The 24,174-nt window shown below is 34.6% G+C and overlaps 1 protein-coding gene across 4 annotated transcripts in view; it reads left to right on the top strand.

Moving 5' to 3' along the window:
- The window catches only part of LOC124409755 (growth factor receptor-bound protein 14-like), a 288,180-nt gene that overhangs the window by 39,025 nt on the left and 224,981 nt on the right, over positions 1-24,174 (top strand). For 3 of the 4 annotated variants that reach the window (XM_046887582.1, XM_046887583.1, XM_046887581.1), the window contains exons 4-5: positions 20,447-20,625; positions 22,138-22,297. In XM_046887582.1, coding sequence (XP_046743538.1) covers positions 20,447-20,625; positions 22,138-22,297 — 339 coding nt within the window. Of the gene's footprint in view, positions 1-7,378; positions 7,717-20,446; positions 20,626-22,137; positions 22,298-24,174 lie in introns of those variants that run through there. The other variant, XM_046887584.1, reaches the window with a different exon arrangement.

Here is a 24,174-nt window from a genome sequence, read left to right as displayed (position 1 = left end):
GATCTCCCGTCGCTTGGGTGACGTCACGTGACGTCACGTGACGTCACGCCCGCGCGTAGCTCCGACGTTGGCGCCGGCCTCGTTGCCGTAAACGACCTACGCCACGCTGAGGTAGATTGTTGGCGGGAGATTCTCGCAACTCCTCTCTAACAATAAGTTGCCGCTGCTGCTGCTGCTGCTGCTCGTGACATCAACTACGTAGCTACGTTACGTAGATACTTCCACGCCTCTTCTTCTAATTCTTGTACGTACTCGCACCTGCACTTCTTTCTTTCTCTGCGGTGTAAAATCGTACCAGCCTTTTATTATACCGTTGCAAATAATAATTACAGGTATGCAATAATAGAGAAATCATCGATTTATTATGAAATTGATTTATACCGGTATTTCGATTCGTCTGGATTTTATCGATTTTATAATTCCCTTGTTTTTTCGTTCTATTTTGTTTATTCTTTTTATTTAACTACGTGATTTGATAAAGATAATACAGAGATTGTCGCTGAACTGTAAATTGTGAATTTTTGGTTCATTGTTATGCATCGAAAAAATATGTATCTACAAACAGCTTGGATGTAAAATTGTACGCGTATAGTTGATAACGATTATTGTAATATTTTACGTGCCTGATCGCAAAACAGTTTTTACTGTCTGACCAATCCTATGATTAATCAACACTTCAAAACTACAATACATACCATCTATTATACGTATAGTTCGATGAAGTAAAAGGAAAACAAAGTAGATTGTATGAAATAAATTTCGTGTTTGTAGCTAGATAAAATCGCTGATTATACGATTATATACTGGTATGTGTTACATGTGTACGGAAACTTTATTGCGCAGTTACTTACTTTGTAAACTGATCACACATCAATTAGATCGTTACTCATAAGGTACCTGCAATCCAACACTATAATCGATACGAAGCAATAATTAAATGTTTTGTAAACTCTCAAGAATCATACGCTGTGCGTAACGTTCTTGGAAAGTTTCTTTTTATTTTTTATCCTACAAGTTTGTCGAGAATAGATTACGTCAAAGTTGGTCACGTTATCGTAACGACGCGCGTTGTGAAAAACCGTTATTTTGTAACTTTGAAATATCTGAAAATCAGTAAACCGTGATAAAGCAAGTTTTCATATTTTGAGAAGTTAGCTCCACCAAAGTCAATCTAAAATTGGAAAATAGTATTTAATCTTGACGAAACTATACAGGGGAAAAGACGCAATTTTTAAATCTTTAGAATCATTTTTAAAAGAAGTTGATTCTTCGAAATATCGGGTGTGTTTTTCACTTATATCTACGGTTCACTCAATCTCAGACAATCACAAAATTACTACCTAAAAACGATTTTTCTAAACTTGCTTTGTTTATGCAATAACGTTGCTAACTCAAAACTCATCATATTAAACGAAGCCTGTTGTGTAGTGTTGCCTGAAATGTTAATTTTCATTGTCCTCTCTCGAAATTCCCACGTCAGGTTCTCATGCATTCGAGTACAAATAGATTTATTAATTATCATTTCAGAGCCATAGAAACGAGTATAAGTTTCGATCTTTCTACAACCTGATCTATTGTAATAAAACTGCACATCGAAATCTTCATATTTTGAATCAAAGAAAACCCCCTAGATTTTTCAGCAAAATCTATAATCCAGGAAAACAATTCGTCTTGTCTTTCAAACGATTTCACCGAATCTTCAAACATTCCAGAAAATCATCCAGATTCCAACCTACTTCTACAACAAAACATCATTCTATCAACCGCTCATAAATTTCAAAAAGTAAAGTACCAGATCCTCATAAAAACACGAATTACCTGCCAAATCAAAAGAACGCTGTAAGAAACAATCATCAATCAAAATCGGGTATCAATCGATTGCCAGCGCAGCCCTACCTTATCCCACGAGCAAAGTCGCACCGTGTTCGTGACCGTATGGCGGGGGGTAAGGAGATACAATATACATACATACGTACTACGTCCGTACGTAGTATAGTGCCAACATAGCAGCATGTAGTACACCGTAGTACTACAGTCGCAAGGAAGGCACTCTAGTAGATATATTAGTCTGGCGATCGAGCGAAGTCACGAGTCGTCTAGTCGCGAGGCGCAAAAGTCGTCGCAATTGGGGGGGGGGGGGATCGAGCCCCCGTGCGAATGCGCGTCAGTGGCCGAGAGCACATCGTGCGTCGCCCGCGTCGTTGCGCCGACGCGCAAACGGCGTCGAGGCGGCGATGGAGGGGAAAGTCGTCTCATGAGGGGGGGGGGGGGGGGGGGGGGGGGGTCAGAGAGAGATAGGCGTGAGGGTGATCGAGAAACGTCGAGGGAGGGGCGAAGGACCCGCGCCCGTCGCGGTGGTAGTACTACGCGAGGATCCACGCGATAACCACGCGTGATCGGACGACGCTTGTGAGGCTGTATGATATACGAGTAATTTCCGCGCTCGTTAGCTACATACTTCCTTCTTTCGTTCGTTCATTCGTTCGAGTCGAGTCGTGATTCACGCCAGTTTCAGCCCATTCAACCCGGTCGCGCGGCTCACGTTCCGTCTATTTGTCGGCTCGCGTTTCGCTCTCTTCGACGATCCGGGCTCTACGAGTCTGCGCTTTTTGTTACGTTACGTTGGGTTTGATTGGGTTGGATTGATTGAGAGACGCCAGTCACGAGATCGGTTCGGTTCGGTTCGGTTCCGTTCCGTTCCGTTTTACACGCGGTATTATAAATCGGTAGTGCGCATCTTCAGTGACTCGGACGTCGTTTTTTTCTCCCGTTCGTTCGTTTGTTTACGTTTTAAACTCGAGCAGTGCGGTGTGTTTACAAGACCTCGATGTAAGTGTGTCCGTGTTTTAGTGTGGGTGTGTCGTGCGCCGTTTTTTCGATCAGTGCAAAGGCTAACTTCGGGTCTATCATTTGTTATACTGTTTGTTTGTTTACTTAGGAAGTGAGTAGTTATTTGTTTCGAATCATATGTACCGTTTAGCACCCTTTACTTGCTTTATTATCGAATTTATCGAACGGAAGTACGCAGTTTGCGTCTCTCTGCGCTTCGCATCGACCCTGAGAAGTCAGCGAATCGGTTTCGGTTGAGATTTTAATTGAATTGAATCGAAGGATATCGGTGTTTGAACGTTGCAGCAACCCCGAATTTCTCTATCTTCTGTTTTCTTTCGGTTATAATATTACGTATAGCTTTTTCAACTGGCTGCATTGTTTTAGTTTTCTCTAGGATTCCGTCTTTGTTATTGGTTGAAAACTGGGGAATTCACGCTTACAATCAGTGTAGCCAATTGAAAACAGAAGACAGACGAATGTCAGTCCTTGGCGGTGAATTTTTTGTGTCGATAAAACAGAGGGTGACGGGAATCAGAGGAGAAGAGAGAAAACGAGATGAATGACGAGCGAGCTCGATGTGATTTTGTTGATTCGAGTATAAATCGATCTTCGAATCTGTGTCCACGGGGCTCGGAATGTACGTGATACCTGTTCCGAGATTTTTTTTTCTATAATTTTTGTGTTTCTAACCAAAAAGTGAAACGCAGCGTCGGTGGATGTGAGACGCGATACGCTTGAAGTTCGTCGCAGGTCATTAAGCGCGACACGCGTTATCGAATCTTGACGCTTCGCGCGTAGCAGCGCCGTATCAATGAAACTTTAAGGAGGTGCCCTAGTCGATTCGACGTGTCTTATGTATCGTCAAACATCGAAGTCCTCGTATCTCAAATGCGGAAACGAGTTTAACAGAGTGGCTAGTATTCGTGGAAATTATATGGAATCAGGGAATTCTTAGGGAACTTAATATCCTCTGGAAAAAACTTGGAAATCTCAGGGAATTTCATGTCGTATCTGGAATATAATAATTTTCATCCTAGGTTCATAAAAGTTTAGCCATTTGGTGATAAGAAAAAATTTTCTTGCAACTTTTAGGCAATGGTCATGAACCCAGTCCTGATTTCTTAAAAATTGTACGTGCTAACGTATTCTTACAAATTCGCATCACAACGAGCTGTGCTCTGGTCAAATATAGAATATTCTTGTTCGTATGACTGTTGTATTTTTCATTCATTGTTTACACGAGAACAAACTGGATAAATAATGATTCTTGTCTGGAAAACTTAGAATTCTCAGGGAATTACGTTTTCACAAATAACTGGACACCCTGTTTAATAGCTCCATTCTATACACAATTCTGAACAAAAACAGTCCAACACATCTTCAATTAACGCATAAATAAAGGAATGTTATAATTAGTACAAATTTACTAATGCAATTTTGTAAAATCCTAGCCATTTTTTTTTATATTTCTGCGGCAAACGAAAATGCTTCAGTGTTTTTTATTGTTTCAAAATTATGTGTGTAGAACGGGGCTGTTAGCCCTTTTTCGTTGGTATTCGATGATATATACGTAAGCATCAAAATCGACCAGGGAACCCCTTAATTGTGAGATACAAACTTTCAGCAGCTGTCATGGATTCGTAATTCGATGATTTCATTGAGCACGTTAATAAGAGCGTTAATAATAACGACGCGACGATTAAAGCGCGTCGATTGATATCCCTCAAGCGAATAAACGATGAATAAATAAAGTTCCGATCAAATATGCCGCTTCTAAATTCAGACCACATTTCATGTATGTATGTACGTACATACATACCTAAATGTACAAACTGTATAACCAAATACGTTCCATGTGTGTTTGTTTTACAAACAGCTAGCGTGTTTTTCAACGGTCTCGAGATATCGTTACAGAGTAGGCATTTGAATTCCGTATCCGGTTTACCCTCTCGCCGTGTAGTAAATACCGTAACTACTACCGACGATTTCCTCATTTTAAGGTCGAATTCGCGAAACAACAAACTTTATCCAATTGGAATACACCGTGTGTCCGTAAAAAAAGTGCGCACCTTATGCGCGTGCGTCGAGTCGTTCGAATTTTATTGGCCGACAGTTTTACCGCCTGATTGAGCAGAAAAAGTCCCTAGGAATTCTTAGCTGTGGGCTTTGATGAAATTATTATTCACTAATAAGAAATCTATAAGGCAATCGCTCGACTAAAGCTTGATTATTATACTTTTTCAATTACATGTATTTTTTGATTTTTCGGAGTTGGTAGTATTTTTAAAATATGTTTTTCCTCGGTTTTTTTTTCTTCGTTAATCGTTTCTGCAATTCGAAGCAAAGATGAGGAGAGTAAAATAGATCGATATAAAAATGGATGAATTTCTAATCCGAGTGATAATTAATCTCGTTACTTGCAATTTTATATATATATATATATCACTTCCGTTACACGTGTGGATCTTTGCAATTATCGAGAGAGGAGCCGCGTGGCTTGAAACTTGAGAGATAAATAAACGAAGGAGACGGAGGCAGCCACCCAGGTGGTTGTTTCAACGACTACCTACTTAATCGGGATCTCTCGAGTTACGGTGTCAAGTGCAGCGCGAAACGACAACCTTCTCATTCCCGTTTGCGATACCGAAGAGACGCGGTTTGATCCGGGGCAGAGATAACGAAAAAAAAAAAAAAATTAATAAATAACGACGGAAAGAAAAAAAAAAAAAAAAAAACCAGCCCTCGAGACCCACCGCGATGAATTATTATTTATTTATTTATCTATTTATTTTTCTTAAACGTTAAAAAAGAACTTTATCACCATCAATCTGCAAACTCTGTATAGAATTATTGCGAAAAAAGGATTTGATTATGAAAAATTTTTGTTTTCAATGGTAATGAACCAAGCCCTGATTTCGTAAAAATTTTACGTGCTAAGGAATTCTTACAAATTCGCCTCACAACGAGCTGTGCTCTAGGCAAATATAGAATATTCTTGTTCGTGTGACTGTTGTATTTTTCATTTATTCTTTACATCAGAACAAAGTGAATAAATAATGATTCTTGTCTAAAAAAAGTTGGAATTCTTGGGAAATTACGTTTTTACAAATAATTATGGACACCCTGCTGATGCTGTACATATAATATATAGATATTTTTCTCAGTTCCTGTGGCTTTCGCGTTACTCTACAATTATTCCACGTCACATTCGCATGATGATTTATTTTGCTGGTGGTGCAGTTATGCAGTCGGACGAGCGTGTAAAGCCAATGATTAAACACGTTATCTATTACACTTATAATACACTTATATATGTATAGTACATGAGTTAACACACGCAGTTGTGTGTATATTTTACTACGCGTTGTACGCAAATCTTCAGTATCAATACCAAGTCGGTACCCAAAACCAAACATACAGCAGCTCTACCGTTTCATATATAATATAAATAACAACAACAACAACAAATTTTACGAAATTTTAATACGAGTATTAAAAGGTCGCTCGAAAAAATCTAAAGAAATACACGAAAAAATTGAAAAAAAATTATGAGCGACCTTTCAAAATTCAAATTTTGAACTGAAACTTTCGGAAACTTATTTTTTTTTATTGTCTATAAAAGGTATAATATCTAGGAATGCCATCTTAAGTTACATATCTGATAATTCATAATTACGCCGCGATTCACACGTGAATATCTCTCCCTCTCTTTCTCTCTCTCTCTCAATGGTTTTTTTTTTTTTTATTATTATTATTTTTCTCTCCGTCTCGAGAGATTGTAGATGTGGAGATAGCGCTACAGATAACGGGTCGAAAATACGCGTTTGCGACACTCGAGTCACTGTCATAAACGCCACGTGACTCTAGATCCTCGCCTGCTTGCGGATGAAGATTTGAAATAAAAAAATAAAATAAATTTAAACGATAAAAATGGTGAAAAGATAAATAATGAAATATTTCATTATTTTCTAACGATGCTGCGCGAATATTTCTCCGATCCCTTTCTCTCTCTATATATCTCTCTCTCTCTCTCTCTCTCTGTATCTCTCTTTTTTTCACTCTACTGTATCGAATTCTAAAATCTATACAAATTGGAATAATTATGGGAAAATTTTATCATTCATTTAAAACGCGTAATTATTTCTCCAAATATATTTTATACGCATTACTTTTCATCCGAATTATGATTTTTCTTCGTCCGAATATTGTTATTTCAATAATAAATAATACACGTTATAGGCACGGAGGAATAAAACGTGATACTGGAAAGATATTCGTGTATTGAATTTTATGAAACAACTTTACTTCCTGCATCATTTATTCATTCGTTTTTGTCACTGGCTCCTTTATTGTCGGATAATATTTCTAATTTGTAAGAAACAATCACCGATGTGTTGTAATTTTTTTACCGTCAGGTGCAATAATCTTTTACTTTCTCTTTCGATAAGCATTTCGCGCAATAAATTATTGCTATCATAGCAGATTATCGAAAAACAAACAAACATATAAATTATATATGATAACGTGTTTATAATCGGAAGCAATTGTGTTTCACCAGATTTTCTAATTTATCTAAACAATTTACAATTGTAATATCAATTACAATCATATAAAGATAATCTAAACAACTGTTTTGTGAAATCGCGAGTGTTTCGTGAAATTTGGTTCATCAATAAATTGTGTGGTGTCCCGCATACAGCGTTTGATGAATTTTAAACAAAAGTATAATATTTAACGATACACGTGATCACTGGATATAATACCTATATAATATTTCAATATCATTACACGTCATCCGCTTAAATACAAGCTCAATTATGGAGTACAAATTGCTGTCGAACAACAACAACTACAACAATAACAACCACTACCCAACTCACGATCGTAAGTTTTGACTTTTTATTCAATGATAATAATAATAATAATTATTGTTGTTGTTATTATTATTATAACACTGGTGTATAATACTAATTATTAATAACAATATCGCATTTATTATACTTTAGTTACAATACATACGTTTCGTTTCTTTAATCTTTTTTCTGCAATTTTCTTTACTCATATAATTTTGAACTTTGAAATATTAAATTTTTTTCTATATTTTTTTTTTTTTTTTTTCTTTTTTGTCACCATCTGACTTCTGCTGAAATATAAAAACGAAAAACTTGTTTTCAATTAGCATGAATTCATGCTGCTGTCAGTAGAGCTATTTTCTAGTCTAACTGTATAATGATAAGTAATAATACTGTAAAGTAGAAGACTCATCGGAGCGTTGCTTTAAGGTTATGTAACAGTCCTACCTTTACCGACAGAGCAAACTTATCCCTTTTTCTTCCTGTATTGAATAATAAAGAAATGAAAGGAAAGGATTCAAATTTTTCGACTGTGCATCGCTCTTTCGCATCGTCCGTAAAAATGGGTAGTTTTTTGGAAAACGTATTACTGTTCTCACGTTTCTCGCATTTTAGTAGCCAAAAAGTTTATCGTTGAGATACTTTTCCCCATTTCGGAAAGAATGTGGAATAAAACGAGCCGTGGTGAGATTGTTTTCATGCGCAATATTCAACTCGCCAGACGAGAACGAGGAGTTACAATAATTCTGCGAATCATAAAATATTCTCGCACGATCTTTACTTGGCAGTTTGAACTCTTTTCGTTTATCCGTTTATTTAATGTAGGAAAAGAAGTTTTAAAAAGGGCGAGTTTGCTGCTCGGTCGGTAAAAAAGGTTGGAATACTATATACCCTTAATCGGTTATTCAAAAGGCGACTTGGCATTACTTCAAAATCAATCTTTCCACACGACATGTTTTCTTCTTATTCTTCTTCTTCTGCTGCTGCATCAGCTTTGGACAGAGAATTTTTTTTCTTCTTTTATTTTCGTGTGTCACGTGATGTCTCGCAAATTATGCAGCCGCTTTGTGCTCGCTCTAAATTTATTTTTTATTATTCATTTTTATATAATATACACATATACATATATATATATATATGTACTATTCACTACGTTGAGAATAGATTTTTCTTTTTCGTGACTTGACGAAACAAACAAAGAGGCTTTACTTGTTTATTTAAGCGTTAAATACATGATACAAGAGTGGATCAAAAAATAGGATCCGCAGTTGTTGTTATAATCGCTTCAAACATACTTCAGCCTCCTTTTTTTCTCATAAATTTCATTTCATGTATAATCTGTTAATTATAGAAAAAATTACTGATAGATCTGTTTTTTTTTTTTGTTTTTGTTTTTGTTTTTGGTTTCTTTTCCGACGAGTTTGTTTGGCCTGTTATTTGGATATATGTATTATAATTTATAGAAAAAAAATTGTAACAAACGTTTCGACTGACTATCTCGTAATAATAAAACTAGCGAAGAAATAATATTCTCGTTAACTAGTTTCTTAACATTCTCAACGTTCTCGGCATCAGAATCGTTGATTGGCAAAAATTGCAATTTATTTAGTTCCTGACCTTATTTTCAAGGATTATATTTTATACATATACCTATATATATATACATAAGCTATTAAGCTTTACATGCATGCGCGAGTAGAGGAAATATTGTTGCCTGCTATAAGCAGAGAAGGAGGAAAAGAGAAGAGTGGCGGGAGGGAGGGAGGGAGGGAGGGAGGGAGGGAGGATTAGAAGAGCGTGAAACGTGCAAATAGAAACATCGCAGGTGGTCGTCTATGTCTAAGTCTATTCTCGTCTCTTTACCGTTACTCAGATCGTTGAAGGAAAAACAAGTAAATAACACATGCTTGATTTATTATTATCCGTGAAGAGTTGACTATAAATATGCACAAGCGTATGCTAGATATTATTAATATTGTTTACTCTAGTTATTGTTTACCGTCCACGTTGTTGAAAATCTTTTTTTTTTTTTTTTTTTTTTTTTTTTTTTTTTTTTTTGCAAAGATTTAAACATAAAACGCGGTAACATTGTTGAAATTTGAAATTTCTTCAAAAGATGAAAATTTTAAGCCTGTCGTCAAATGACGATTCGCAGCAAAATCAAAAGAGATGATTTTCGTTCACGTTTTTTTTTCTTTTTTTTTTTTTCCTCTCTTTCTTTCTTTAAACTTTTGATAAAAATTTTGTAATTATTATATCTGTTGTGTGTTTTTCTTTCAATTCCTCTCCCACTCTGTAATGATTTTCATTTATATTATATCGAATTCCTCTGTTGCACTATTGTGTAAATAAATAAGATGCGGTTTCTCTGCTGCACTTTCTGGCGCGAATCGACTGCCTGCGACGTTTCCCTCTCTCTCTCTCTCTCTCTCTCTCTCTCTCTCTCTCTCTCTCTCTCTCTCTCTTTTTCATAAGTACGTCATGGATGTATACTTTTCATCAGCGTCGCGACATAGAATAACGGGGAAAATAAAAACAAAAACGAAAGAAGAAAAACAGGAAAAAAAAAAAAAAAAAAAGAAGAACTTGAATGTACGAAAATTGTAAATTCAATAGGATAACACGTGCAGATCATATTATAATATCATCCGAAAGCTTATTTTTGTCCTTAATCTTGTTTACGGGTTAAAAATAGCCGCGTCATCGGTACGTGTGTGTGTGTGATGCGTCTATTTCAAGTTGCGTGCATACTTTAAAGACAGTCAGTGACTACTTTAATACCTCCTGTGCCTCCTGTCACGTCGGTGAAGTATAAAATATATACATATTATTACGAGGTATGTTTGTTCGCGCGGACACTGCCGATTGACGAATGAAGCCGCCGCCGAGTTGGTAAAAAAAAAGACCGCAAGTGAATGAATGAGGATAGAGACAGAGAGAGAGAGAGAGAGAGAGAGAGAGAAACAGTGAGAAAGAGAACGAAAGAGGAAGCGAAGTAGAAGGAGTGAGGAAGAGAAGATAGAGAGATAGCTATAAACAAATAGAATTGATTGATTCGGGGTTGGTCAAACACCTGGAAAATCTGGAAAACGTGTGGAAATGTACGAGGATTTTTAATTTGATGATGAAAAAAATTGAAAAAATATCATCATTTTTCGTTTGTTTGTTTTTTTTTTTTTTTTTTTTTTTTTTTAACTTTATGCTCTTGGTCCTTTTTTGGTTTTGTTCGAAATTTTTTTTTTTTTTTTTTTTTTTTCAAAATTCTCTTCAATTCCGTCGGGAGAAGCTGGCGAGTTTCCACTGCGTGTATTTATTTCGCAAACTTTTCCGCCGTTTACTTGATTTTTCTTCACTCTCTCAGAGTATTGATTTACAAAATCGAAAGAATAAACTCGAAATGAATTCACGTACCGAAGATTATACTACCAAAAAGAAATAGAGCGAAACGAAAAGAATGATTTTAGCGAATGTAAAAAGTAGCGATAATTGACGATTTCTGGGCATTCCGGATTCATGAGATTCCTCTTTCTTTCTTTCTTTCTTTCTTTTCTTTTTCTTTATTCTTTTTTTTCTTCATCGTCAATTGATCGTGACTAAAAAAAAAACTTGAAAAAATCTAAAAAAATCCGGTGTGGCGCGTGAAAATGTTTCCACAGTAAACTGACATCCGCTTCTAATTTTTTTTTAACCTTCCTTTTTTCGGAAAAATTTTGAAAACAGTAAGAAGAAAAAATCTCCCACCCTCGAACTATAGGCTAAGAAAATATGTTGATAACTGACGTTCGATTTTACAGAATTTTTTTTCCCACGTTTAAATTGCTTCGATGAATAAAATCGTTGACAAAAAATTCGTAAAAAATTCGAAACGTGTCGAAAAAATGTGTAAAAAAAAAAAAATATATATATATATATATATATATATATCTATATAAATAATTGCCGGTCAAATCCGAGAGTTCAAACGTTTGAATATTTTGCTTCGCCTCTGAAGATACGAAGGATAAAATGAAAATATGTTGCGTGCAGCGGGGTGCGGCCGGCAATAAAGTTGCACGATATTGCCGATCGATCCGAAGTCACCACCACTTTATGCGGGTATGCATTTTATACCACGTGTTCGATATGTGGATATTCGTTACACGTATGTATGTATACGTATCATGGAACACTCGAGCAGAATTTTATCGTGAGGGACGATGGAGGAGGAAGATCACAAGGCAGCGATACGACGTTACGGCTTGTGATTACACCCCTCGCCAACTTGGAACTATATTTATGCGCAATCCTTTTTCAAAACCTACTCGTTGCCGTCTTTTACTTCTTCTTTCTTTCTCTCTCTACTTTTATTTTAGGGCTGCAAATCTCGACTCTTATAAATATCATGTATATATATATATATATTAGACTGTATCATAAAAATTGACTTTTTTTTTTTTTTTTTTTTTTTTTCTTGTTGAAAAATATACTGAAAATATTGTTGAGGATAACGAAAAAAGCGCCTGTTAAAATGGGAGCTCTTAATTTTTATACTAAGAAGTGTCTCATCGCGATTTTCTACTTTCCATAAGAATAACATGGCAAAAATGGTTCTTCTTGCTCCTTGCGATTTTTATAACTAGATAACGACGCGTCGTACAGAAAATTCATAAACATGTTTTTGTACGAAATTGAACGTTCTACAAAAAAGGTCTGTTGTCATTTTACGATAAGTCTACTCCTTCAAAAGTTATTTGAGGTCCTTTGCTGATGTTTGACCTCAAATAACTTTTGAAGGAGTAGACTTATCGTAAAATGACACAAGACCTTTTTGTAGAACGTTCAATTTCCTACAAAAACATGTTTATGAATTTTCTGTACAACGCGTCGTTGTCTAGTTATAAAAATGGCAAGAAGCAAGAAGAACCATTTTTGCCATGTTATTCTTATGGAAAGTAGAAAATCGCGATGAGGCACCTCTAAATATCAATATTAAAATCTGAAATTTTTATGGTATTTCTTTTTCGTCATCTTGAACAATATTTTCAGTATATTTAAAAAAAAAAAAAAAACAGTAAATTTTTTTGATACAGTCTAAAGTATATTTTTCCATAAAAAAAAAAAAAAGTAAAAATGAAAAAAAAAAAAAATCGACGCGACTCTCTTTTCCCGCAGTTTTCACTAAAATCTCTGCTCTTTCATTCTCTCCGTGATAGCCAAGAAACAACAACTTCACTGTTCCACGCACTAATGCAATAAGAATTTGTCGGTGAATGAAAAAGGTTTCTCAGTTTAGAACTAAAAAAATAAATGAATAAAAGAAATAAAAAATGTACAAAAATCAAAATAAAAGCAGAGAAGTGGGGAGAAAAACGTGTGTTAAAAAACCCACATTTCTTTCTCTTATCGTCAAAACCGCGTGCAGTGTAATAAAGTTAAAAAAATAACGTGTATGAAATATTCACAGTTTTATTTTCTAGGACTTGTGTTAATTCGATAACGGATTCTATAGATAAATAATTAAGAAACATCCGGTCGGACGAATTCCTCACATATTTATCGACATGTAAAGTGTCTATGTATATTATTATATGTATATAAATGACATGTATTAATTTATAATGGAGCAATTTTATACATTAGGTTATAACTCGAGACGCACGTGACACGTTCACTTGGCGTATAATGAATGTTGTGTACATAATTTTCAACTCTGATTGTTTATGTAGTTAGTTATAATGTGTTCTATACAAGTGCACGAAGAAATACGAATAATTGCATACAATATGTCTATGAATATTTTTGTGTACATGCATGTACGTACATGAATGAACGTGTGTGTGAGGACGGTTGAATCATAGGAGAAAGTTCATCGAGAGCAGAGCAGATCAGAGCAAAGCAACGCAGCGCTGCGCAACTTGCAATTCAATTACATATCATTTGGACATGTTAGGTGTATTATGATATCACTTTTCATCGTCACCCACGTCGTTACATACATATTAGCTTATAGGTTTGTATATATACACATGTCCATAGATGAATATATATATATATATATATATATATATATATATTAGGGTGGCGGAAAAAAAACGGCTATTTTTTTTTTTTTTTGAGTCTCGTGTGACCAAATGTTAGTTTTTGATGTTTTAAGAGCCCACTACGAAGGACAGCTCAAAAAAAATTTTTTTAAGAGGTCGCTCCACATTTTTTGAAACGTCAGAAATCGTCAAAAATCGAATTTTTTTTTTTCAATTTTTTTTCTCGGTACGGTATAATTTTATAGACAAAAAAAAAATAAAAATGAGTTTCCGAAAGTTTCAGTTCAAAATTTGAATTTTGAAAGGTCGCTCATAATTTTTTTTTCAATTTTTTGGTGCATTTCTTTAGATCTTTTCGAGTGACCTCTTAATATTCATATTAAAATTTCATAAATTAATTTTCTTTGATTTAGTAAGAAAGAATCGATAACAATACACCACGACATGAGTTAAAAATCAAACAAAATACTGAAAATACAATTTTTTTTATTTAGTTTTTTGACGATTTTTGACATTTTTAAAAAAATTTGGAGCGACCTCTTAAAATTTATTTTTCGAGCTGTCCCTTGGAGTGGGCGCTTAAAACATCAAAAACTAACATTTTGTCACACGAGACTCAAAAAAAAAAAAAAAATTGTCGGTTTTTCTGTGCCACCCTAAAATATATATATATATATATATATATATATATATATATATATATCTCGTAATTTAATCGAGATGAAATGTTTCTCCTCATGATCATTACGATGAACAGTTGTTTATTATTTTGCTCTCTATGCATGCATAAATCATTAGCGAAAGAATATTATTATATTATTATATTAGCATTGCGGTATGTGTATGTAGCAAAATTTCGCAAACGTTACCTACACCTGAAAAAGACATCAAGCAGCGATAATTATCGTTAAACGAACTTAGAAGATGACGAAGGAGGAAGAACGGTGTCAGTAGGCTGGACTGTAGTCGATGTCTTTGGGCCAAGGCTCTTGTTCTAATTTTCCATGATCTACAAATCGCGTACATTATATACGTTTTTTACCTTCTTTTTTTTATACTACCCGCCTAACATTTGGTTGATGCGTTTATTTTTAACACACGCAAATAAATTTCATAGTCGTTGAACACGCTCGTCGAGGAGTTGTAGTAAAAAAAAAAAAGAAAAGAAAATAAAGAAAGAAAAACACAATTTGAGAGACTTTTCTGACTCACGACTCTTCCGATGAAGAAGGACGGTCAGATGGACAGACAACTAAATGTGTGTATAATGCTTGCGTTGTATGATGTATAGTCGTAATTGCAAATGACGCGCAAATTATTATCGAGTGTGTGTTCATTTTATCGATGGAATGGAATCCTAGTATCAATTGCCGTATGGTCATTGTATTAAAAAAAAAAAATGTTTTGTCCTATTGCATCATCATCATCATCATAATATTATTATTGTTATTATTAAATTGGAATGGAAATTGATTTTGTGTAATCGATTGTTTTTAGACTCAAATATTCTTTATGTACACGAGAATGCGAACGACGATAGTCGGCATACTTTTTATGAATTTGATTCTGATAACAAAATATATATATATATATATATATATCTGTTTTACAAGGTCAGATTTTTATCATAACTGTATCGTTGAACTATTTATGTACGCATTATACGCAATTATGTATAATAATCTAAGTTTGAAAGGAATCGAGGTGGGTGGATTGCATCACGTTGTTCCGTATAATGATACGCATGTCTCTTGTAAGCGATGACTAGGCTCTTATTTTAGTACCACGTGTGTCTGTGTATATAGTGTATAGTGTAAGGTAAGGTAAGCTAAGGTAAGGTAAGGTAAGGTAACTAACGATAAACCGTTGTGTTGTATCGCTTGTGTCATTATATACATATATATATATATTAGACTGTATAAAAAAAATTGAATATTTTTTTTTTTAATGGTATACTGAAAATATTGTTCAAGATGACGAAAAGGAAATACCATAAAAATTTCAGATTTTAATATTGATATTTAGAGGTGCCTCATCGCGATTTTCTACTTTCCATAAGAATAACATGGCAAAAATGGTTCTTGCTCCTTGCCATTTTTATAACTAGACAACGACGCGTCGTACAGAAAATTCATAAACATGTGTTTGTAAGAAATTGAACGTTCTACAAAAAAGGTATCTTGTCATTTTACGATAAATCTACTCCTTCAAAAGTTATTTGAGGTCCTTTACTGATGTTTGACATCATATATAATATGTATCATATTCCAAGAAGAAAATTGGCGACGAAGAAGATTGTTGGAGGCGGTTTCTTCTACATTGGCATTAAACTCACACGAGTTACCGTATACATATACGTATACATACTAGTTGTATAACGCCTATAAACGGACGTCGGTTTCCTGGTTCGACTACTTATTCGGATATCAAATTTTAATATGAAAGTAACTTGATTCATTAAAGTATATTCAATTTTTGAAAAACAATGAGAAATCGGTAATCCGAATGGTATATAATACATATAATATGTATGAATGAAAAATCATTGCTAATCATTCGATCGAGTCACGTGACAGCGGTGAAGAAACTCCGGTTTTATGCTACAAATTTTTGGAAATGATGAAAAATTTTTACAAGTGTTACGGTAATCGTTAAATCGTTTTAACTCGTCAATATTCTCGTGACTGTATCATTACTTGTCATGTGCTCTGTAGGATTACCACGGCTTACCAAGTCGTGATTACCAAGTGGAGGTTAGGAAATCATTGGAAATCAGGGGCACCGTTAGAAATGGATTGAAACCATTCGGTACACTGGAAGTCGGGTAAATTCGAGGGGGGATTCACTCACTGATCGGGTGACAAGCGATTTGAAGCGATTTTAAACCGATTCTGTTTTCCAAAGTGCTTTGTGATTTAAAAAAGTTAATAACACCTTGCGTAAATCACGTGCGATGAGGTAAAAATTGATAGAAATTGCTCGAAATCAATGTCGACGAATGGACACATCATTCGTTTGACTTCCAAGTAAATGCATGGCCTTTTTGAATTCTTAAACGTTATTAAACGCATGACGCGTCATTTGAAGGATTTTTTTTTATCTTTTAGAACCGGAAAAGGGTGAAGCAACTGAGGGAGGGTATAAAAATCCTTATTTCTACCCTTGATGGTATTCAATTATACACAATCTCGATGTACTTTTGTATTCGCAATTTATTGCCTTCTCTTCTCACTGCAGTATCATCAAGGCTTGTGGAGTGAGTGTCTAGACGCCAGGAACGACCAAATGGATCGGTGGTTGTGGTTGTGGTGGTGGTGGTGGTGGTGGTGGTGGTTGTCATGGTCGCGACGACGCTGCTGCAGGTTGAAATCAGTACAGCGAAATTGGCAACTCCTTCTCTTCTTGGAGTCGTACTACTTACAATTAATCACGATATGAGTGGCTTTCGATACGAAAACAATCGAACGATGATGTCGAATCGTCACAAGGTGCCAATTGGTTATTCCTCTCTTCTAAAATCGCGTTTTATTTTAATAACATCAAAGCCCAAAGTCTGAAGATAGTTACGATGAATATGATGAAGAAGATATTATTATGATATTCAACTTCATTCTTTGTTAGTCTCCTTCGGATTTGATAATTTCTTACCAATAAATTAAAAAAGAACGCGACATCGTTTGATGGATAAGAAGATAGAAAAAAGAAAAAGAATAAAAAACAAAACAATACAAATATCTGTTGAAATAGTAATAGAAACTGGTAATTTAAAAAGAATTTCATCAGATCAAAGAGCGATATGTAGACTTTGTATTTCGGTCATCGTGCGGGTTATAATTATTTCTCATTATTTAGTCACGCCGGTATTTGAAGTGGATGAATGACGACTTCGTACATGTTCAGAAATTTTGAAATAACTTAGCCGACGGCTGGTATATGATATTATATAAAAAATGTGATGTATCTATCCCATTATACATATACTTTATATACGTTATCTGGCCTATGCTGCTGCGGCGGCGGTTGGACGATCATAATTTTTTAACCATAAGCGGCCATCATGACACTGCGGTTCTAATATGTAACGTTACATTCCCCGGCTTGTAGAGGCCCGTGTATATCTATAATATATATATATATATATATATGGGTGAAGCTTGTCGATCGCATATCCACCAATTATTGGTACTAAAATTTTACGACCCATGGGTATAATGCTTCGAAAATTTCCCCTTTCTTTACTCGTGCCTCATTTTAATCCCATGATTCCATCGCGTTGTCCTCTTTTTTTTTTTTTTTTAACTACATATTTCTTTTTCTCATTCCGCTTTTTCTTCTTCGATCAATGTAGGTAAATATATATATATATATATATATATATATATATATCTGTGTATATTGTCTTGTATTATATATGTACTATGTACAAGACTTGTACTTTATCGACACCGTTCAACTTTCACATAATTGTTATTTACACGTAACCCATGCACAAGGTATATATATGTATGTATATGTATTTGAATGCAAGTATCCAGTCCAGGCTGAATATTATTATTATTATTATTATTATTATTATTATTATTATTTTTTATATTAATAATAATGATAGTGTAGGTCCCCCCTTATCGATTCCTTAATCGAGATCAACCTCTTTTATACGTCCGGTTATGTAATTGATATAATAGCAGTGCACGCAGGGTGATTTTCGAGTGGAACTATAAATATTCTTTCTTTTTTGAGCTTCCACCCCCCCCCCCCCCCCCTTCAATTAACAAAAAAATTTGGTCTTCTTTTGGTGTTTTTATTCCTTTAACTTGTTGGTCAAAGCTTGAACGATACCTTGTGTTTCCACCACCCAGACGATGCAAGAACAAAATTATAAAAAATATATTGTAAGAACAGTTGTCATATTTATTTATTTATGTATATTCGTATAATTGTAACGTAAATGTGGTGAAAATTGTTTGTGTAATGAGCAGAAATCAATGATGTACGTATAAACGTTAGTGAAGTTGAATCGATTTTATGAAACTTGTAAGTTTATTGTGGTATTTGTATAACAATATCACTTGGACTGCACGGTTTTATATATATACAATATTGTTATTTCCTTGGTAAGTTTCGTAAGTGTAGAATTACGTGGCTGGTTTTTTCTGAAGAACATTATTCTCTCACGGTGCAAGCGGACTCCGGAGTCTTCTTCTTTCTTGTATTAGCTGACGAAGTACCGACATACCTAGTTGAAACACACGCGGCGTTGATACGTTGTACGCATTATATGTTTGTCGAGAAGAGAACTAACCGATAGAGAGTAAGAGAGGAGCAAGTAGGATCTGGAGGATATAGTGGAGTGAAAAACAGGTTGGATGGAAATAGAAGCAGTCGTAGCTCTGTCTTTTTAATGTTTAGTAGTCGACGATGTCGGTAGGTCCATAAACAAATTGAAGGAAATTGAAGGTTGTGCGAAGATGATGATGATGATGATGACGATGATGATGATGATGATGGCGCGATAGTGCCGCGCACTTTTGCTTCAGACTCGTTCAGGTTCGTTTATCGTAGATTCTCGAGACACTTCAGACCATCATCGGATGTCATGAGAGAAAATCATCAATGAAGAAGTGGCAACTGAAGGTACACGAATGCAGCCATCCATCCATCCATCCAACCATGCAGCAGGGATGAATCGGTAGATGATTGCTACGCGAGATGCGTGAGAACTTTTATACGCGCTGCGGGACCAATTGATCTACAGATTAACCATCGTCTAGGTGACTGACGGTGCTGTTTGGTCAGGAAAAAAGTGAGATGGATGGATGGATGGATGGATGGATATTTTAATTTTATTCATAGCAATGTTGGATAAGATGTAGAACCAGAGCAAGTTTACATAACACAACGAATTCGGAGTAGAATTAAGATTTTCAAGAAAAGGAGAGAACTACACATAAAGTAATAAAATAAATTAAAGGGACAGAGAAAGAGAAAGAGAAAGAGAAAGAGAGAGCTTCCTTCTTCCTCTCTTTGAGGTTACATTGTATACCGTGTTGTTCTACTCGACACGCACTTCAAGAGCCTATCGATCAACCGTCGTGACGATGATTTTTTTCTCGCTTCACGATTCAATCTTGTAGTTTATTTAGGTCGGTACGTGTAATCCAACATCGAAATGACTTTGAGGAATTAGTTGAGTTTCATTCAGAAATACGTCTACGCTTCGTTTAGATTAAGGTTTATTCTATCTTCGAAAAAATTTCAATGAACTTGCTGAACAACGATTTTTCATAAAAACTAAAACGTATCGTCTCGTTAACGTTACAGACTAACCACATGACGAGATATTAAAATTATGCTACTGAAACGAATTCCAACTATGTTTTTAAATTTATAATTATCTATCAATACGGTAAAATCTAATTCAAATTGTCTTGTTCTATTTTAAACAATTCCATATGATGTTTACAAGACCATTGTAAGTCTTAAACAACTAATAAAACAATTTAATGATATTAATCCCTAACTTTTATATCTCATATATTATCTCATCGATGCTCTTCCTCCATGTTATTACATTCTGCTCTAAGATGCAAATGCAACTAAACAAACAGCGATTCGAGTGGATAAATAGCGACAAAAATGGTGGATCAACATGTCATCGTTGTATCGTTTGATTACATGATTGTTCCAATTCAATCTTTTCTACCACGTTAATCGATATTCTTTTGAATTTTCTGCTTTCAGATTGGTTCCCGAATATGTGCTCATGTCTACACGCCGGAAGCAGCAGTAGCACCACTCATTCCGGTGGCACATCGAGTTACGAAAGACTCGGAAGTGCACCGAGTACGTATGAATTTGGCAATCTACTAAACGCTAATCAGCCTTCCATGCCTCGCTGCGACACCGATAGTGACAGACAGGTAATCCCGACTATCAACCATATTGGAGTTACCTCACGTTAAGTATCGTCTAACGAAATTGTACAGAAAGTAAAATCAATATATATATATATATTAGGGTGTCGCAAAAAAACCGACTATTTTTTTTTTTTTTTTTTTTCGAGTCTCGTGTGACAAAATGTTAGTTTTTGATGTTTTAAGAGCGCACTCCAAAGGACAGCTCAAAAAAAAAATATTTTCAAGAGGTCGCTCCACATTTTTTAAAACGTCAGAAATCGTCAAAAATCGAATTTTTTTTTTTTTCAATTTTTTGTCTCGTTACGGTATAATTTTATAGACCAAAAGAAAAAAAAAAAAAATAAGTTTCCGAAACTTTCGGTTCAAAATTTGAATTTTGAAAGGTCGCTCATAATTATTTTTCAATTTTTTCGTGCATTTCTTTAGATCTTTTCGAGCGACCTTTTAATATTCATATTAAAATTTCATAATTTGTTTTTTCTTTTATTTAATAAAAAAAAAAAAAAAAAAAATCGATAAAAATACACCACGACATGAATTAATAATCAAACAGAATACTGAAGATATAATTTTTTTAATTTAATATTTTGACGATTTTTTACATTTTAACAAATTTAGAGCGACCTCTTAAAAATTTTTTCTTTGAGCTGTCCTTCGGAGTGGGCTCTTAAAACATCAAAAACTAACATTTTGTCACACGAGACTAGAGAAAAAAAAAAATTCTCGGTTTTTTTCCGCCACCCTAATATATATATATATATACACACGTGACTTTAAAAAAATAGATAATACTCAATTTAAGCTGATCCTATTGTTGCGAAATAATGCTTTCAGAAAAAAAAAAAAAAAAAAAAAATTAATTAAGAATCGTTACATCAACGTTACGAAATTAACTCTCTTGACCATCACTTGATGTGTAATCTATGTGTTATAACAATATTTATTATCCACACTCACGCCATTCATCAGCAACAGTCCAATCAGACCGTTTTTTTTTTGTTTTTTTTTTTTCTTTCTCCTTTCCTTCTTTCTTTTGAAAAGGAAGTTAAGGAAAAAGAAATGAAACACTTTCATTACTTTAATTGGCAATGAAAACAGATTTCGCGATAACGAAATCGCGCGTGTATACGTCATATCGATTATACATAATACCTATTCGTATAGTGACTAAACTTTTGAAGTACGATGATGCTTTGATGATATCATCGATCCAACCTTGAGTAAATAAATAATCTTTTTAGAGGCACTATGTGTCGATCATGTTTTTGTCAATTTGAAGGAATCGTCGAGTATCTCTGTTTTTAAAACCGCAAATTTAAGGGGATCATTTTTTTCCTCTCTCTTTTCTCTTGTTTGCTTTTTCACGCGTATATTCACGTGCGAGTTATCGTCGTATGTTGAACTGTGAATTTTTATAACGAGAAGTAAGAATTTTGACTCTTAAGAAAATATGCTAACTTTTTTTTTTTTGTTTTTTCATTCTTCTTTACTTTAACGCATTTACTTGGCTTTCAGCAGGAATTGTACTTCTTCAACGACGATCAGAGCTTTCAAACCGTTATCGTTGAGAAGAATCTTCGCGCTATCGATCTTTGTCAAATTTTGGCGTTGAAAAATCGCGTCGCTAAGGATAGGTCATGGACGATAGTGGAAAGTTGGCCTGACCTTGGATTGGGTAAGTTTCTTTTCCTCGTGTTTTTCACCCTCTCGATTATCTATACGAATTTTCTAAAAGCTGATTCGTTCTTTTGTTACAACATATTATTATTATTATTATCATTATTATTATTATTAATATTCCCGTATCGTGTATTAATTTAAATAATGAAATTCGAAGGCGATTGCATGACGACAGTCAGGTCAAATCTGACAGTTTTTTTTTATCGTTTAAATAAATCACTGAAACGGTTATATTAATAAAGAATTTTTAGAAAACTTGTCTCTTGAATATTTATTTCACGCAATTTTATATATATTTAATTTAAACTACACGGAAATTCGTCTTCGTCATAGTCTCCATATGTTCATACATCTCTCCCATCATATATTCAGTGAGTTGTTCACCGTTTGTCACTTGTTCTCAGATTTAGGACATTGAAGAAAAAATAATTCTCTCGAGTTTTCCGCGATCAGATAATAATGTATTATATAATTATTGATTTTCACAAATAAGCGTAGCTCCCAAACGACGATCGGTTCCATTTTGCGTCGAATGTATTGAAAAAGTATTTTTTTTTTTTTTTTTTTTTCTTCTTCTCCTGTCAGAGAAAATTGACAAAATGTTTTCAAATTTTTCGAGAACTTGGTTTTTGAGAAAAATCGATTGTTTATAAGTTTTTCATTGAAAACGATATCATTTACGATTTCTAGAAAATTCTGTAAGAAATTATTTACCACCAATTCGGAAGAAAATAGAATTTTTTACTCGGTAAGAAATTTTTCCCAAACATGAGATGTAAAATACTATACAGACACGTTAAGGACAGGTGGGAAAAATGTGAAAAAATTTGAAAATGTATATTTCCTTGAGTAGAAGTAGGAAATAAATCGGCGAACATTTCGGCCGGTCGGTGTCTGGGTCAAACCTTGTTCACGTTTATTTGGACTACCCTATATAAGCGTTGTAATAATTCTGTGCAGTTGGGATATCCAGAAACTTGCGAATATATTACATGAAACTTGTTGTTAGACTTTTGCGGTTCGGGGTAAAATAAAGTGCTTCTTATAATTTACGGCTTTACAAAGTTATGAAAATATCTCGACGCACGCGTATAATGAAAGACAAAAATTAGCTTATCTTTGGACTGTAGACACCGTTTTATGGGGAAGTTATTACAGGTATTAAATGAAATTTGTTGAGTATGCACAATGTGTTACAGATACATGTGATATACGTATACCTTGTGTGTAATTATAATAAGCTATGTACCCCCGAGCTGTAACGACGACGTTTCGATGGTATAATTTAGTTGAACGGTGGCGCTTTGGCAGTCTGTTGGTTAGTTATTATTAGGGGGAACTGGGGGAGGAGGAGGAGGAGGAGGAAAGAAGGAAGGAAGGACGAGAAGGAAAAAGAGAAAGGCGAGAGAATCGCTCCTGTTCGACATTATAAACAATAACAATGACAAGGAGACTGAGAGACATTGATAAGAAATTAAGGCAATGTATTAATCCTACTTTTACCGACCGAGCAAAGTCAGCCTTTTACTTCCCACATAAAAAAAAAAGAAAAAAGAAGAAAAAAAAAAAAAAAAAAAAACTAACGAAAAGCGTTGAAATTTCGACGGAAGAAAAAGGGTGAGTTTGAATGAGGCTGAAGTTAGTAACGTTAGTATCACGAAACTTGTGGGAGAGGGGAAGGGATTACTATTTTTCAATTTTGCAGTGACTATGAAGTTACTTAATTTAGAAAATATGAATTACTTTTGCCTTATTGTCATTTATATTAGCATTTCAAACACGAATCATTGCAATAACGTTAATAACTTCAGTCTCGTGAGTTTGCTCGGTCGGTAAAGGTAGGAGTGCTACATAAATAGAGAAAGGGAAGGC

This window comes from Diprion similis, chromosome 8, assembly GCF_021155765.1.
Source record: "Diprion similis isolate iyDipSimi1 chromosome 8, iyDipSimi1.1, whole genome shotgun sequence".
Taxonomy (NCBI): Eukaryota; Metazoa; Arthropoda; class Insecta; order Hymenoptera; family Diprionidae; genus Diprion; species Diprion similis.
This window is presented reverse-complemented; position numbering and strand designations above follow the sequence as displayed.